The 15,833-nt window shown below is 29.0% G+C and overlaps 3 protein-coding genes and 1 long non-coding RNA gene across 4 annotated transcripts in view; 2 read left to right on the top strand and 2 right to left on the bottom strand.

Annotated features, from left to right (window-relative positions):
• Nucleotides 1–15,833, bottom strand: part of LOC129910181 (uncharacterized) — a 283,266-nt gene that overhangs the window by 54,610 nt on the left and 212,823 nt on the right. The window lies entirely within an intron of this gene.
• LOC129910168 (farnesol dehydrogenase-like) lies at nt 29–1,074 on the top strand. Its single transcript, XM_055987442.1, has 2 exons — nt 29–633; nt 775–1,074. The coding sequence occupies exons 1-2, from the start codon at nt 64–66 to the stop codon at nt 949–951; spliced, it is 747 nt and encodes a 248-aa protein (XP_055843417.1). The 5' UTR covers nt 29–63; the 3' UTR covers nt 952–1,074.
• Nucleotides 6,544–7,445, bottom strand: LOC129910167 (farnesol dehydrogenase-like). Its single transcript, XM_055987441.1, has 2 exons — nt 6,839–7,445; nt 6,544–6,725 (listed from the first exon to the last, which is right to left on the bottom strand). The coding sequence occupies exons 1-2, from the start codon at nt 7,406–7,408 to the stop codon at nt 6,549–6,551; spliced, it is 747 nt and encodes a 248-aa protein (XP_055843416.1). The 5' UTR covers nt 7,409–7,445; the 3' UTR covers nt 6,544–6,548.
• LOC129910178 (farnesol dehydrogenase-like) lies at nt 12,845–13,728 on the top strand. Its single transcript, XM_055987452.1, has 2 exons — nt 12,845–13,429; nt 13,543–13,728. The coding sequence occupies exons 1-2, from the start codon at nt 12,860–12,862 to the stop codon at nt 13,711–13,713; spliced, it is 741 nt and encodes a 246-aa protein (XP_055843427.1). The 5' UTR covers nt 12,845–12,859; the 3' UTR covers nt 13,714–13,728.

Genomic DNA, 15,833 nt, shown 5'->3' with positions numbered 1-15,833 from the left:
TGAAAACTTATAAAACTTACAAGCATTACAGAAAGAAATTCAGTCGATATTAATATTATTACAATGGAACGTTGGCAAAATCGTGTTGCTGTAGTAACTGGGGCCAGTTCAGGAATTGGTGCAGCTATTGTCAAGGATTTGGCTAAGGCTGGTCTAATTGTAGTGGGACTTGCAAGAAGGGTTGAAAAAGTTGAAGCATTGAAAAAAGGATTAACCAAAGAACAACAAAATCGAGTTCATGCTGTCAAGTGTGATGTTTCTAGTGAGAGTTCAGTTAATTCTACATTCGAATGGATTGTAAAGACATTGGGTGGAGTTGATATATTGGTAAATAATGCTGGTATGACAAATCCTGGAAAATTATCTACAATGGATATTTCGAAAGTTCGTCAAGTGATTGATACAAATGTTTTGGGTGTGATACAATGCACACAACATGCTTTCAAAAGTATGAAAGAGCGTAATTTCGCTGGGCATATTTTGATTGTAAATAGTATTTTGGGACACACAATACCGGTGATGCCAGGGAATGTTGAAATGAACATTTATCCGCCAACAAAATATGCAATTACTGCTATTACCGAGATCTATCGACAGGAATTTAAAGGACTCGGGACAAAAATTAAAATCACAGTAAGTTTGTAATTCAATTTAAAAAATAAAAAAAGAAATATTAAAAATTTGATATCTTAACACATTTTTTTAAGAGAAAATTTAGAAGTGAACTCTTGTTAATTATTTTATGTTTTTTTCTTTTTTTTTCGTTTTATGTAGAGCATAAGTCCAGGATTAGTTGACACAGAAATCGTTAGCGACAAAATAAAAAAACATTTTGGAGATTGCATTCTTAGATCAGAAGACATTTCGAGTGGAGTTATGTATGCAATATCCACTCCACCCCACGTTCAAGTGCATGAATTAACAATAAAGCCAGTTGGAGAATCTATGTGATACAAAAAATAACAAAATTAAGATATTACTGAAATGTGTTGTTTAGAACATATAATAAGCACAGCTACCTAACATTTATGTACATTTTTATAAAAACAAATAAAAAATTCTATTATACTAAAACCAGTTTATGTATGGGTGTGGGTGATCTCAGATAATGTTGCGTGATCTTAATAATTAAAGTAATTTAAGATTCTCCTGTCAAAATAGTAAAAAAAATAACATGTTTGCTTAATTTTCGTAGAAATTTAAATTTGATAATAGCTAAACATTGTCTACAATAAAAAGTTTACAAAAAAATAACAAAAATATTAATAGCCCAGTTAAATTAGTAAATAAAATCGTATTTTTGCGGAACAATTTTTGTTTTTCCATGGAGTTTGTTTGGGTTCCTTAAAAGCACCAAAACACATTCCATGTAAAAAATTCTGTCCCGCAAGAAATGCAATTTCATGCCCATATTTTGACTAATTTGCCTAGGCTATAAAGGAAATTTATTCAAATGATTATAAAATTACTAGCTTACCCGGCGGACTTCGTTCCGCATTTTTCTAGTATTTATTTCCAATTTTTGGCTTTGTAATGTGTTAACCTTTTCCAATACAAAAAAATAGGGTCACAACTTGATATGTGGAGCACAAACATAAAATTGTATAAAGTATTAAAAAAAGCAAACCATTTGTTTGACAGCTATTATAATTTTAATTGGAATGTGTACGAAGTTTCATTAACATTATTATTAACCCTCTGTAGGCACACCTCTTTTTTGCGAATTTGGTTCATACTTTTTCATATCGCTAGAACTGTTTTCGGTCTCACTATTTTATAGAGAATCATATATGAAATAGATGAAGAATTTTCCGAGGAATTCGTATATTGTGTGAAAAATATATTTTCACACTTATAAAGACACTTTTTTGTGACCACTTTTTGTTTTCGCCCAGCCAAATTCGCACCCGTGTGCCTACAGAGGGTTAAGGTATAACAACATAAAAATCTTCAGCGGAAAGCAAAATGGTGCTATGTCCTTAACAGATCATATGGAGTAGGAGTTACAATAATTTTGCTTTCCCAGGCGATATGCATGTCACTTTTTTTTCTGTTATTGGCACGGTTTTTTTGGGTCAAATAGTAAAAAAATGTTTTTAAAAACAAAATCTTATGCGTCTCGAACTCCTTTCAATCACTTGCAATCGCTACTAAAATTTGATATTTTTTGGCTATTTAAGAAATTCAAAAAGTAGCGATTTTTTTTTGTTAATTGTAAAAAAAAACAACTTAAAGTGAAAAGATTCCGTCTTAATATTATAAATACGTCTAAATATTAAAATATTTTCAAAAAAAATTAAATCATTTTAAATTAATGCGGAAATCGTATTACTAATTGGGAGTTGAAACAACTTAAACAAATTTTAAGTTTTAGTTTATCATACCAATTTTCAACTGTGAGATAGCTTAGTGGTAAACAATTTTATTTGAGGAAATAACATTTTAAAGAGTTTGTTTTTATTAGCCTTGAGTATGAGCTCTTTGAACCCCAAATATTGAATTTGCTCATAACTTGACAGCAGCGCCACGCACCAGGTCCAACTATAAAACAAAACCTGTCTCGAATGAACCTTATCAAACGCAAAAAAAAACATAAAAGTCTATACAGCCGTTCGGACTCTAAATATGGAATTTAACTATAACTTGACAACAGCGCCACCTACCGCATACAATTATAATTTACATAACATGGATGGACCTTATCATACAAACGAACTTTCACAAAAATCTGTCAAGTCCTTCGGACTCCAAATATGAAATTTTTCTATACATAATTCGGCAACAGCGCCACCTACCGGGTCCAATTTATGAAACAAAACATGGTTCGAATGAATTCCGACACAAAGCATTTCACAAAAATCTGTGCAGTCGTTCGTTCAAAATATACAATTTTCCTAGAACTTGACAACAGTCTCGAATGAACCTTGTCTTAACACAAAATTTCACAATTCATTCGACCCCACCTATGGAATTTGCCTATAACTTGAAAACAGCGCCACATACCGGATCAAATTATAAAACAAAACTTGTAAAGGATAGACCTTATCACATACACAAAATTTCACAAAAATCTGTCCATTTATTCGACCCCAAATATGGAATTTGCCTATAACTTGACAGCAACGCCACCTACCGGGTCCAATTATAAAACAAAACCTGTCTCGGATGGACCTTTTCACATATCGTTGGTGAAACCAGAAAAATGTGTAACTCCATTTTAGCAAATTTTATAGGAGAGCAAAAAAACAAAATCGTTTTGAAGACATTTGTATGAGTTTTCATATTGTAATTTGCTAATAAAATAAAAACAATGAACTTTAAGAGGATTCTGAGTTTAAGGAACGGTAGATATTAGGTTGGTCTAACAGATGGCATTACAAACCATTATTTTTTGCAGTCCAAATGTAGATTTAATGTCACAAGACGAATAATTATTTGTTTCACTCAAAATCAGAGTTATTTAATTATTTTGAAAGCTTTACAAATTAAGCTTGGTTAAAATTTTTAAAAAGCGAGAGTGTTTTTTTACTCGTAGAAATTTACACTATGTAAAGATGCGAGAAAAGGTATTATTTTTTTTTTTTGATACAAACCATCTACATATTAATACCTTTCAAACAAAAAAAAATTACCAAAATTGGACCAGCCAAACGCAAGTTTATCGGCCACACACACTAAACGAACTCTCTTTTATATATAAGATTAATGAATAAATTTTATTGAGGAAGCTCAATTAACAAGAATATAAATTATTTTTATTTTTAGAAAATTCTTAAAGTAAACTAAATTACCGACTTAGAATTGGTTGGGTATAATTTTTACTTGCGATAAAGGTACTATATCAAGTTACGCATTCATACAAAAAAAAAGTTGAGATAACATTTTTTCCATGATAATACGATGGTAGAGAATGCCAAAAAAGTGGGTCCCGGAAGTCCGTCTGTCTGTATACGAAGCTATAACCGAAACGGATGGACCGATTAATGTCAAACTTGGTATGTAGCGTTATTTGGCGACTCTCCAGAGGGGTTTTTGGAATTAATTTTTTTGGACCAAAAATAACGGTACTTGTACTGTACCGAGATTTAAGTAAAGTTGAAATTGCTCAAAAACGGCTTCTATTATATTTTTAAAAAATTCAATTATAAGTTTTAAGAACTAATGAACTAATGAAAAAAAAATTTTTTGGAAACCCATTATTAACACTACCTGCCATAGAACCGTTTTTTTTTTTTATCTGATTTGATCCGAAGCTGCTTATTCGATTTTAACGAAACCAAAAATAAAATTAAAAAAAAAAAATTTTCGATTTTTTAAAAATTAAAATTTTTTTTTTTCTTAAATCAAATTTTCGAAAACGGGACATTGAACTTTTTTGAAATTTTGTTTTTAGGTGTTGATTAGTGATTTCTACAAAATGGCAAACCAATTTTATTTTAAAACTTTTTTTACAAAAAATTATTTATAAAAAATTAGATTTTTTTTTAAACGGCTCTAACGATTTTGAAAAATTTTATTCTAAAAATGCAACTTAATATATCAAATAAAAAAAAATTAATTTTAATTTTTTTTTTTCAATTTTTTTTTTTTTGTTTTTATATAAGTACCTACTTACGATTCCCAAATTTCCATATAAAAAGCCTTAAAATTTAAGCAACTTCAACTCTAAGAGCAAGTTCGTGCGACCCAGTCGTGTATTTTATTTATTATTATACTAAAGAGATAAAACATGAATTGATATATTAAGTTTAAAATAACATACAAAGAAAGAATTTTAACATTATGTCTGATAGTCAAGCTGCCTTAAAAGCACTTAAATTAAACCAGGACCAGCAAAAAACGGAACAGAACTACCAAAACAGAGACAATCTAAAACTCTTCTCGGGAACCAAGTGCGTTTTAAATTCTGTCGTAGGAACTATTTAAATACGGCACAATAGATTTTAAAGGTTGCAGTGCATCTAACATCTCAAATATCAATCAAAATCAATGAAGACTTCTTATTGTTTAAACAATTTAGAATTTTTTACAGTCAACCATGTCGAATTTCCAGACTGAGATTACGATACTTCCCAGACTGGTGGCTGTTCGGGGGGCAACAGATCTCCACTGGTGTTTTGAGGTTTTTCGAAAGTTTATTGATTTAACATTGTGTGGCTTGTATCTGCTCTTGGTCAAAAGTTATAACCTGTTGAATTCTAAAATTTTATTTTACCTTTATCTCAAAATTATGTTTGCGAAAAGGATTGAAACTTTGCACTCATATAGTCGTAGTCATGGTCTATCATTACTCGATATATTTCATTCCTGTATCTATTAAAGAAAAAAAGATAAAAATTAAAAACGATGAAAATCGGTTAAAAACGGTAAAAAAATGTGTTTTTTTTTAAACTTGTTTCTTCCGTTTTTCAGTCAAAACTCACTAAACGATTTGCACATGTATGCATAAGGCCAAAACCTACATGTCCTATAAGTTTGAGATTTTTTGAACGCTCCAAAAAAAAAGCTAAAAATCAAAAATTACCCAAAAATACCCCTAAAAAACAAGATGTTATTCAAAAATTCATATTTCGAAACGCAGAGTGTTGGAAAAAAATCCGCATCTTTAGAATTGTCAAAAAAAATTTCCTTCACCCAAAATCATCATTTTGTCATAGCTACACGTGTTGGAGCTATCACAACGTTCAAACAAAACGTTATAGCAGTTAAATGCAGTTATTCTTAAAATAATCTCATCTATCTATAACAAAAAAAAGTCAATTCTCTACGACTTCGCGTTTAGATTTAAGCCCAAATTTCATCTTTCCGTTGTACCCCTGTTTACCATATTAAATGACGGAATTTTTAAAAATCCTTCATTTGGATCAAGGTTTAGGTTATTATCTTTCAAATAAGCTATAGAAGATTTTTGTATCTCTAATAGTTTATTTTTAATTTTTAATTGAAATTTTTTGCCGCACTGCGAAAGTGCGAGAGTGGAACGGGAGAAAATGGCGTCACTTTTTTGTGGTGGCTACCATGGCTCATCGATTTATAAGACGTTATCACGTCAAAAAAAAAAAACACTTTTTTGAATTAGGTGTTTCAAATCATGTAATTTCTCTAATTTTATTACTCATTCAAAAATCTTAATTTATGGCATTTACAAAACAATTGACCTTGTTGGTAAAATCCTTTTTCTTTTTTTTATTTTTGACAATCTTTATTGCGCTATAACATTTTTTTCATCCACAAAAAAAACTTTCATTAAACTTAAGGTCCTGAAACACAAAAATGTACATTTGCAAAATATTTTTCAAAATTGAACAAATTTCGTTAAAAAAAAAAAACGATTGACTTTTGCCATTTGACTTATGGCATAACACAAAGTACTTTTGTCTGTATCATAAAAATTAAAAATCATTAAAATTGTAAAAGTTCTTTATATCATATGTTTTCTGTAATTAAAATTTTAGAATATTAAGAATATTTTCTGAGATCACTCAAGTATAAGCTAAAAATTTATTCTTCTCAAGGTGATTCTTTATAAACAATGATTTAAAATTTAATCACATAGATTCTCCAACTGGCTTAATTGTCAATTCATGCACTTGAACGTGGGGTGGAGTCGATATTGCGTACATAACTCCACTTGAAATATCTTCTGATCTAAGAATGCAATCTCCAAAACTATTTTTTAATTCGTCGTTTACGATTTCTGTGTCAACCAATCCTGGGCTAATGCTCTAAAATAAATTAAAAAAAAAACACAAAAAATGATTACTAAAAGTTCACTTTTTTAAGAAAAAATTTTCAAATCTCAAAATATAACTGAACTCCAATTGAACAACAAACTTACGGTGATTTTAATTTTCGTCCCTAGTCCTTTAAACTCCTGTCGATAGATTTCTGTTATAGCAGTAATTGCATATTTTGTTGGAGGATAAATATTCATTTCAACTTCAGTTGGCATTACTGGAACTTTGTGTCCCACAATACTATTTATAATCAAAATATGTCCATCGAAATTACGCTCTTTCATACTTTTGAAAGCATGTTGTGTACAATGTACCACACCCACAACATTTGTATCAATCACTTGACGAACTTTTGAAATATCCATTGTGGACAATTTGCCAGGACTCAACATGCCAGCATTATTAACTAATATATCAATTCCACCCAATGACTTGGTTATCCATTGAAATGCAGAATTCACTGAACTTTCATTAGAAACATCACACTTGACAGCATGAATTCGTTTTTGTTCTTCTTTGGTTAATCCTTTTTTTAATTCTTCAACTTTTTCGACCCTTCGTGCGAGTCCTACAACAATAAGACCAGCCTTGGCTAAATCCTTGACAATAGCTGCACCTATTCCCGAACTTGCACCAGTAACTACAGCAACACGATTTTGCCAACGTTCCATTGTAATAGTTATAATATCAACTGAACGTCTTTTTCTATTACTTGTCAGTTTTATATGTTTACAAAAACGCAGTCGAAGAAAATTCAAACGGCTTGAAATGATGCGAGCTTTTCAATTATTATAACTAGCGTGACTTGCTAATTCTAAAAATAAAGTCAAAACATTGTGTGTTAAGTGTATTGTAGATGTTACTATAATTGCATAATATTTTAAGTGTTGATCATTAGTTCATATAGATATCGACAACTTTGACTTATGTACTTCTATTTTTTAGCACTTTAGAATGTTGATGTTTTAAAAGTTCAAAATAAAGCTATCTGAGGTTCATTAATTTATCACTAGCATCTTTACAGAGTAGTAATAGAAAAATGGTGTGGGAATCTGAACATAGAGCTTTCAAAAAAATTTTAATGCTTTTCTTTATTCATCCCCATATTGCGGATAAAATAAATAGACAATTTTTAAAATATTTTATAATAAGGGAATTTCACCAGTAATGTAAAAAATTATAAAATCTGTTTTAAAAAAAATGTTTTTTCATGTAATACGTATACATGAAAAATTTCTAAAATTTTCAACAAAAAAAAAGTTGGCATGCCATTTTGAAGAAATATTTAGTTATCACTTAACCCTTTCGGACCCTGCGTTACTCTCATGTAACATTTTTTTAAAAATTCGTAAAAAATTTTTTTTTTATATATGGTCATAATTTTGAAAAAAAGATTTAAAAAATGTTAATGCAGAAAGTGTTTTGTTTTTTTTTGCTTAGAAGAAGTAGCATACATTATAGTTTCATAAAAAGTTATTTTCTCAGTTCTCCGACTTTTTTTGGTGGTCATAGGCAATGCATGTTACTTACATATAGGTAACATGAGAAAAACACATTAGTTTTGCTATTTATTATTTTGGAAAATAACTTGTTGCTATTCATATTTCTTAGTTGTGATGTTTTTGACCCGATAATACCGAAAAAACATTTTTTAATATTGATTTTCATAGCTTGGGTTCGAAAGGGTTAAAAACGAAAATTTTAAATATTTCACTGACCCGTTTTCAAAAAATTGATTTAAAAAAAAAAAGAGGTTGTCTGTAAATTCGGTTTACGGACAATGATTTTACGTGGTAACGTCGTCAGAAAACAGGTTGTGTGCTTTTGTTTTAAATGAGTCAATTGAAGCGTTTATTTATTTTAAACAATCATAATTAACAAGAAAAAGCTAAACAAAAAATACCTTTTTTATTTTCTCATTATATTAATTTTTTTATTTTAAAAGCTTACACAAAAAATTATGCAATTTAATAGCCAAGTATTTCTTCTTAAGAATAAAACCATTTTAAAATTTTTGCAATTCGCATTTTCATCAAAAAAAGCAAACAAAACATGAATTTTTATCTTCTCACGTTATTAATTCCATTTTTTCCCTAACAACCTATACAAAATTTTATTCCATCTGAAAGCTTATTGTCTTAGCTCAAAATATCTATATCGATCAGGTCTATGAGACATCCACAAATAAAGCTAGAATTTTTTGAACTCGATCAAATTTCATTAAAAAATGCAAAAACAAAAACATTTATATTTATGTTCTCAGGCTATGGAATCAATTTTTTTGTTTGATAACCTAACCTATACCATGTGAAAGCTTATTATTTCACCTTTTATATGACATATCAATCTCATTTCAAAGATGCCTACCTACAAGAGAAGTTAGAATTTTTTAAAGTCAACCATGTCGAATTTCCAGACTGAGATTACGGAACTTCCCACACTGGTGGCTGTTCGGGGGGCAACAAATCTCCACTGGGGTTTTGAGGTTTTTCGCAAGTTTCTTGATTTAACATTGTGTAGCTTGTAGTTAGTCTAGCGTTATGTGTGATATACCAAATGAAAGGTAATTGTATCAGGATGCTCATAAAAGTTTAATAAAATTTCTATCTGCTCTTTGTCAAAAGTTATAACCTGTTGAATTCTAAAATTTTATTTTACCGTTATCTCAAAATTGTGTTTACGAAAATCATTGAAACTTCACACACATTTATTCGTGGTCATGGTCTATCATTACTTCATATACTTTATTCCTGTATCTATTAAAGAAAAAAAGATAAAAATAAAAAACGATGAAAATCGGTTAAAAACGGTCAAAAAACGTGTTTTTTAAAAACTTGTTTCTTCCGTTATTCAATAAACGATTCCAATTTTTTGCACATGTATGCATACAGCCAAAACCTAAATGTATTATAAGTTTGAGATTTCTTGAACGCTCCAAAAAAAAGCTAAAAATCAAAAACTACCCAAAAATACCCCTAAAGAAGAAGGTGTTATTCAAAAATTCATATTTCGAAACTCAGAGTGTTGGAAAAAAATCCGTATTAGACCCCTAATTTTTTTTCCCTCATCTTTCACCTGGCACCTTTAGAATTGTCAAAAAAAAATTCCCTTCCCAAAATCATCATTTTTTCATAGCCCCAACACGTGTACAACCTTCAAACCAAAACCTTTTAGACCAAATTTCATCTTTCCGTTTTACCCCTGTTAACCCTATTAAATGACGGAATTTTTAAAAATCCTTCATTTGGATTAAGGTTTAGGTTATTATCTTTCAAATAAGCTATAGAAGATTTTTGTATCTCTAATAGTTTATTTTTAATTTTGAATTGAAATTTTTGCTGCGAAATTTGCCGCGAGTGTGAAACGTTAGAGAATGGCGTCACTGTTTTTTGGTGGCTGCCATGGTTCATCGATTTATAAGACGTTATTACGTAAAAAAAAAAATAAGTATGTATTATTATTAAAAAATCCAAAAAATTTTTTTTTTTTGAAAATTTTCTTAAATTTTAGTACTGTTTTTACTTAAAAGCCTTTGTATAAAAATTTTCATTGAAATCGGGTTAGTCGTGTACGATATACTCAGAAGTAATAAAAATTCTATGGCAGTTGACAAACCAAAAAATCTACCTACCCTCTCCTTTTTCCAGATTGAAATACACACGAAAAAGTTTTTCATTTGCAGTGGAACAGGAATTTTGTGTGAAATGTCAATCAGCTGGCTTGAAAAATAAATTTGCATCAGGAAAAGAAATAAATAGGTACAGTATAAAAAAAAAATAATTGTTCTTTTCGAAAAAAAATTCTTTGAGTCATTTTTATAATCGATTAATATAGCATTTTTATTTCAAATCGGATTAAAACATCACAAAATATCTACATATTTGAAAATTTTTCCTGATTCAATTTCCTAATCGCTATAACCGGCCCCTTACCTAGCCAAAAGTTTGAATCATTCAAGGTTGCCCCCATTTAATATGTTAAGTTTCCATCCTATGAGTGCTAATATACCACCGGTGACACATTATTTCAAGTAATTTATTAATGATGAATTTTGTATAAAGTTTGGTTTGAAGCTTGAACCCACTCCTCATTTACTCAAATTTATTTACATTCATTATAGCCAAAGTTATATACGACAATTACCATGCACGTTTAAATTTCTAAATATTAATACGGAAATGAATAAAAAAACATGCAGTAAAAATAACACTACTGGTCAACAAAATTGAACTTTTTTTTGCAATAACAACCAAAATATACTTTTCTATAGGTTTTTGATTTGCTGAACACGAATCTGTAGTCAGAAAAATTTGATTGGCCTCCGTTTTTGAAATGTTACCATTATAAAATGCTAAAAAACGTCATTCCCTGCAGAATTTTGACCCCAACCCTTTTTGGGATCGGGTCAAAATTCTGGCTTCAAAATTCTGCTTTTCAAAATTCTGCTTTACTAACGAAAATTCTGTTTTTCAAAACTCTGCTTTTTTTCTATTCTGCTTTTCAAAATTCTGCTTTTTAAAATTCTGCTTTTCAAAATTCTGCCAGTATTATACTTAAACAAAAAAATTCTGCCAATTCTGTTTTTTTTTTTATAGCATATGAACTGACTAAAGAAAAATACACCTCATTAATGTAATTCAACATTGGTATGGTACTTTCCTAAATTTTTTTTTTTAAGTGTCGCAAATATTTTTTAAAATGCATAGACTGACTTTCTTTCAAATAAATTCTGTAACTTATTGGAACCGATGTTGTTCGATACAAAATATTCATTTTCTTATTCAAATTTTTGAATATTCATCTTTATTTGATAAATTAAAAAAATTTTAATTATTTTTGGAAATGTATTAAAAACCTTTTCTTAATATTTTCAAATTTATTCATTTATAAAACAAAAATTAATTTGCATTCAAAGAATGACAAATTATGAAAGTAAGTAATCAAATAAGCAGAAAATTTTTCAAGAAGATGATTTTACAAATTTTTGCAAAAATTAAAAAAGGGTTTGGAAAATGTTAAAAAGCGGGCGCTTTTTAACATTTTCCAAACCCTTTTTTTTTAGTTTTTCCAGAATTTTGAAAAACAGAATTTTGAAAAGCAGAATTTTGAAAAACAGAATTTTGAAAAACAGAATTTTGAAAAGCAGAATTTTGAAAGCAGAATTTTGTAAAGCAGAATTTTTAAAGCAGAATTTTGACAAAAGAATTTTGACCCCGTCAGAATTTTGACCCCAACCCTCTGTTTTTTGTGGGGTAATTCATTATGAATAAATTTGTAACGGTGATTAAATTTTAAATATCTCGGGCAGTTAAACAGAATATCGGAAAGATTTAAACATTTTTTGGAAGAATAAAACCAGTTCTTATAGGAACCTTAACAAATTTATTCATAATGAATTACCCCACATAAAAACAGAACCTTGAAAACAGCCAAAATGACGTTTTTTTGGCATTTTCGTAATATTTCAAAACGGAGGCCAATACATTTTTTCTGACTTCAGATTCGTGTTCAGAACATCAAAAACCTATAGAAAAGTATATTTTGGTTCTTGTGGCAAAAACCTTGTTGACCAGTGTAATTAATTTAATAATGAAAGCTCTTGTTTCATTCTCAGATGCCCACACTATTTTTCTTTGTAATAAGTGTTAATGACAATTTAATGAACCTATGTCAATTCTTAATGTAAACTTCAGAGTGCCTTAATCTCACAACTTCTAAATTCTGCAGTGTTAAAAAATAGAAATAACTCAAAGTGGCAGGTATTATTTTATGAAATAATGATTACAGCTTAAATTATTATGTAATTTAATAGTTCTCAATTGAAATTTTAGTTATCATCATAGATTTATTGTTAAATTGAAAACTGAGGGCGACGAACGGCGCGCAATTAAAAATCTGCTTAAATTAAACACACAATTTTACGATTGACCTGGAATGCTATGAATTACTTATTAGAATTAACAAGTCACGTACGAATAAGTTGTAATAAATTGAAGACTGTTACATGATAAAAAGCTCGCATCATTTCAAGCCCTTTGCATTTTCTTTGGCTGTGTTTTTTTGCAAACTTATAAATACTGACAAATTATAAAAGAAGACATTCATTAAATATTATTATTGCAATGGAACGTTGGCAAAATCGTGTTGCCGTAATTACTGGTGCAAGTTCGGGAATAGGTGCAGTCATTGTCAAAGATTTAGCTATAGCTGGTGTTATTGTTGTTGGACTCGCAAGAAGGGTTGAAAAAGTTGAAGAATTGAAAAAAGGATTAACCAAAGAAGAACAAAAACGAATTCATGCTGTCAAGTGTGACGTTTCTAATGAAAGTTCAGTTAATTCTGCATTCCAATGGATAACGAAGTCATTGGGTGGAATTGATATATTAGTTAATAATGCTGGCATGTTGAGTCCTGGCAAATTGTCCACAATGGATATTTCAAAAGTTCGTCAAGTGATTGATACAAATGTTGTGGGTGTGGTACATTGTACACAACATGCTTTTAAAAGTATGAAAGAGCGTAATTTCGATGGACATATTCTGATAATAAATAGTATTGTAGGACACAAAATACCAGTAATGCCAAATCGTGTTGATATGAATATTTATCCTCCAACAAAATATGCAATTACTGCTATAACAGAAATCTATCGACAGGAATTTAAAGGACTCGGGACAAAAATTAAAATCACCGTAAGTTTGTTATTCAATTAAATTGTATTTTGAGATCTACAAAGCTTTTTGAAAATTGAAAAAAATTCACTTTTGTTAATCATTTTATGTGTTTTTTTTTTCGTTTTTCTTAGAGCATTAGTCCAGGATTGGTTCACACAGAAAACGAATATATAAAAAGCTTTTTTGGAGACTGCATTCTTCAATCAGAAGATGTCTCAAGTGCAGTTATGTACGCAATATCGACTCCACCTCACGTTCAAGTGCATGAATTGATATTAAAGGCAGTTGGAGAATCTTTGTGATAATTTTTGTCACCTTAAGATTAATATTTAAGTCATATTTGCGTGATCTTAGAAACTATTGCGTGTTCATGATTTTCTTAACTTTTTCTGTCAGAAAATAAAATTAAGAACTTTAACATTTTTAATATTTTATGTGACGATGTGTTCTTGATGCATTTTTTTTTATTAAGGATACAAACAAGCATACCTATGTACAATTTTAAATATTATGTAGAAATAAATTCTTTAAAAATTCATTGAAGGCATGTATTAAAAAAAAATTTCTTATTTTTGATATCAAGGTTTTTTAAAATGTTATTACTACGTAATATTTTTTTCTTTTTTATTATTTTCGATATTTTCATTCTTTTGTCCTTAAAATGAAACAAAACATTACTGAAAGTAATTATTTGTAATTTTACCAAAAAATATAACACCGTGCCTTCAAATAAGTATAAATTCACGTTTTTTTAAGGTGGCATATTTTTTGGAACAAAATATGTATTTTTAGATGTACTTTTTCAGACACCAGAAATTTTATTTCTTTTTTAAAATGGCTGCTGATGTTTTTTAGGCTTTTAATACAATTCTATTTAAAGTTAATACTCTTTTATTAAAAAAGAAGACGAGAGTTTAATTTAATTTGGTTCTTAATTAAAATTTCTTATATTTTAATAATTTTGATGACATTTTAAAGTTTTTTTTTTGTATTCAAAATATGGTTATTAATAAAAATTCATATGTGCAATTCACACGTGGTTGAAGTGAAACCTTAAAAATCATTTAAAAAAAAATCGAAAAAATTTAACTTTTTTTATTCCATCACTTTTTTTATATGACAATGACAACCTACAATAAATAATAAATAAATATAAATTTATACAATCTGAAAGCTTATTGTTTCAGATCAAAATATTTATATCGACCACGTCTATACAACATCTACAAAAAGAGATAGAATTTTTTTAACCCAATTAGTTTTCATAAAAAAAGCAAAACAATCAATCTCTTTTCTCTTCTAACGCCATTAAATCCATGTTTTAAAAGACAATCTATAATAAATTTTATATCATTATTATTTCACCTTTTATATGACGCTTCAATCATATTTCTACCATGCCTACAAAAAAAGTAAGAATTTTTTAAAGCCAACCATGTCGAAATTTCAAACTGAGATTACGGTACTTCCTCTACTGCTGGCTGGTCATCGGCAACAAATCTTCACAGATGTTAGGTATTTTTCAAGTTTTTCAACTAAAGATTATCACAACAAAAACATTACTGTTAAAAAAAAGAGCCAAGTTCTCCTATGTTCAAGTTATGCTAGCACAAAAAGTACTGAAATGTAAAAGTGTACCAAGTTCTAAAGCTTGGCTTTAAATTTGTATAAATAAAATGTTGATTGTTCTCTTGACAATTTTTCTCTAAATTACCGATTTTTAAAGCTATTTGGAAAATTTCCAAGTAAACAATCAACATTTTATGTATACAAATTTAAAGCCAAGCTTTAGAACTTGGTACACTTTTACATTTCAGTACTTTTTGTGCTAGCATAACTTCAACATAGGAGAACTTGGCTCTTTTTTTAACAGTAATGTTTTTGTTGTGATTTCACTACTTTTTGCAAGGCAGAGAATATGGGCGGTTACCACGATCCTTTTCTAAAATTGTCAAATTTTAAATTTTTTTCTTTTGTATAAACTACCAGGTATACCATGTCTCTCAAGTTAGCAGAGCAAGGTCAGCAGAACATATGTTTTGTTATTGGATCTTTTAGTGCTTATTAAGTGCTAATTAAGTGCCCCAAAATTAAATTAAGTGCTACTTTTGGAGAAAATAAATGTTCTGCTAACTTGATTTAAAGTTAGCAGAGCAATTACCAGAAAATGCCCTTAGCTGCTCGTAGAAAAATCGGGTTTGGTATAATATTTAGGTGCTAATTAAGTGCTCTACGAATCCCAAAAAAAATTTCCAAAAATAATTTTTTTTCCAAAAATAATTTTTTTTCTGTGATTTTCGAAAATTTTTTTTTTTTTTCAAACTGTCTTAAATAATTAAGTGCTTAACTAATATAAGTTAAGTACCCCATTTTCCGAAGAATTTTCCGAGATTTTCCATTAAAAAAAAAATATTTTCATTTT

The sequence above is a fragment of the Episyrphus balteatus genome, chromosome 2, assembly GCF_945859705.1.
Source record: "Episyrphus balteatus chromosome 2, idEpiBalt1.1, whole genome shotgun sequence".
Classification (NCBI taxonomy): domain Eukaryota; kingdom Metazoa; phylum Arthropoda; class Insecta; order Diptera; family Syrphidae; genus Episyrphus; species Episyrphus balteatus.
Note: the sequence above shows the minus strand (reverse complement) of the source record. Positions and strands in the feature narration are given on the sequence as shown.

What these genes read in the sequence shown, in the direction of transcription:
- LOC129910178 (XM_055987452.1), top strand. Translation starts at nt 12,860, where the DNA reads ATGGAACGTTGGCAAAATCGTGTTGCCGTAATTACTGGTGCAAGTTCG. An exon ending in GGACAAAAATTAAAATCACC is followed by an intron (nt 13,430 to 13,542) that starts GTAAGTTTGTTA and finishes CGTTTTTCTTAG; the next exon opens with AGCATTAGTCCAGGATTGGT.
- LOC129910167 (XM_055987441.1), bottom strand. Translation starts at nt 7,408, where the DNA reads ATGGAACGTTGGCAAAATCGTGTTGCTGTAGTTACTGGTGCAAGTTCG. An exon ending in GGACGAAAATTAAAATCACC is followed by an intron (nt 6,726 to 6,838) that starts GTAAGTTTGTTG and finishes AATTTATTTTAG; the next exon opens with AGCATTAGCCCAGGATTGGT.
- LOC129910168 (XM_055987442.1), top strand. Translation starts at nt 64, where the DNA reads ATGGAACGTTGGCAAAATCGTGTTGCTGTAGTAACTGGGGCCAGTTCA. An exon ending in GGACAAAAATTAAAATCACA is followed by an intron (nt 634 to 774) that starts GTAAGTTTGTAA and finishes CGTTTTATGTAG; the next exon opens with AGCATAAGTCCAGGATTAGT.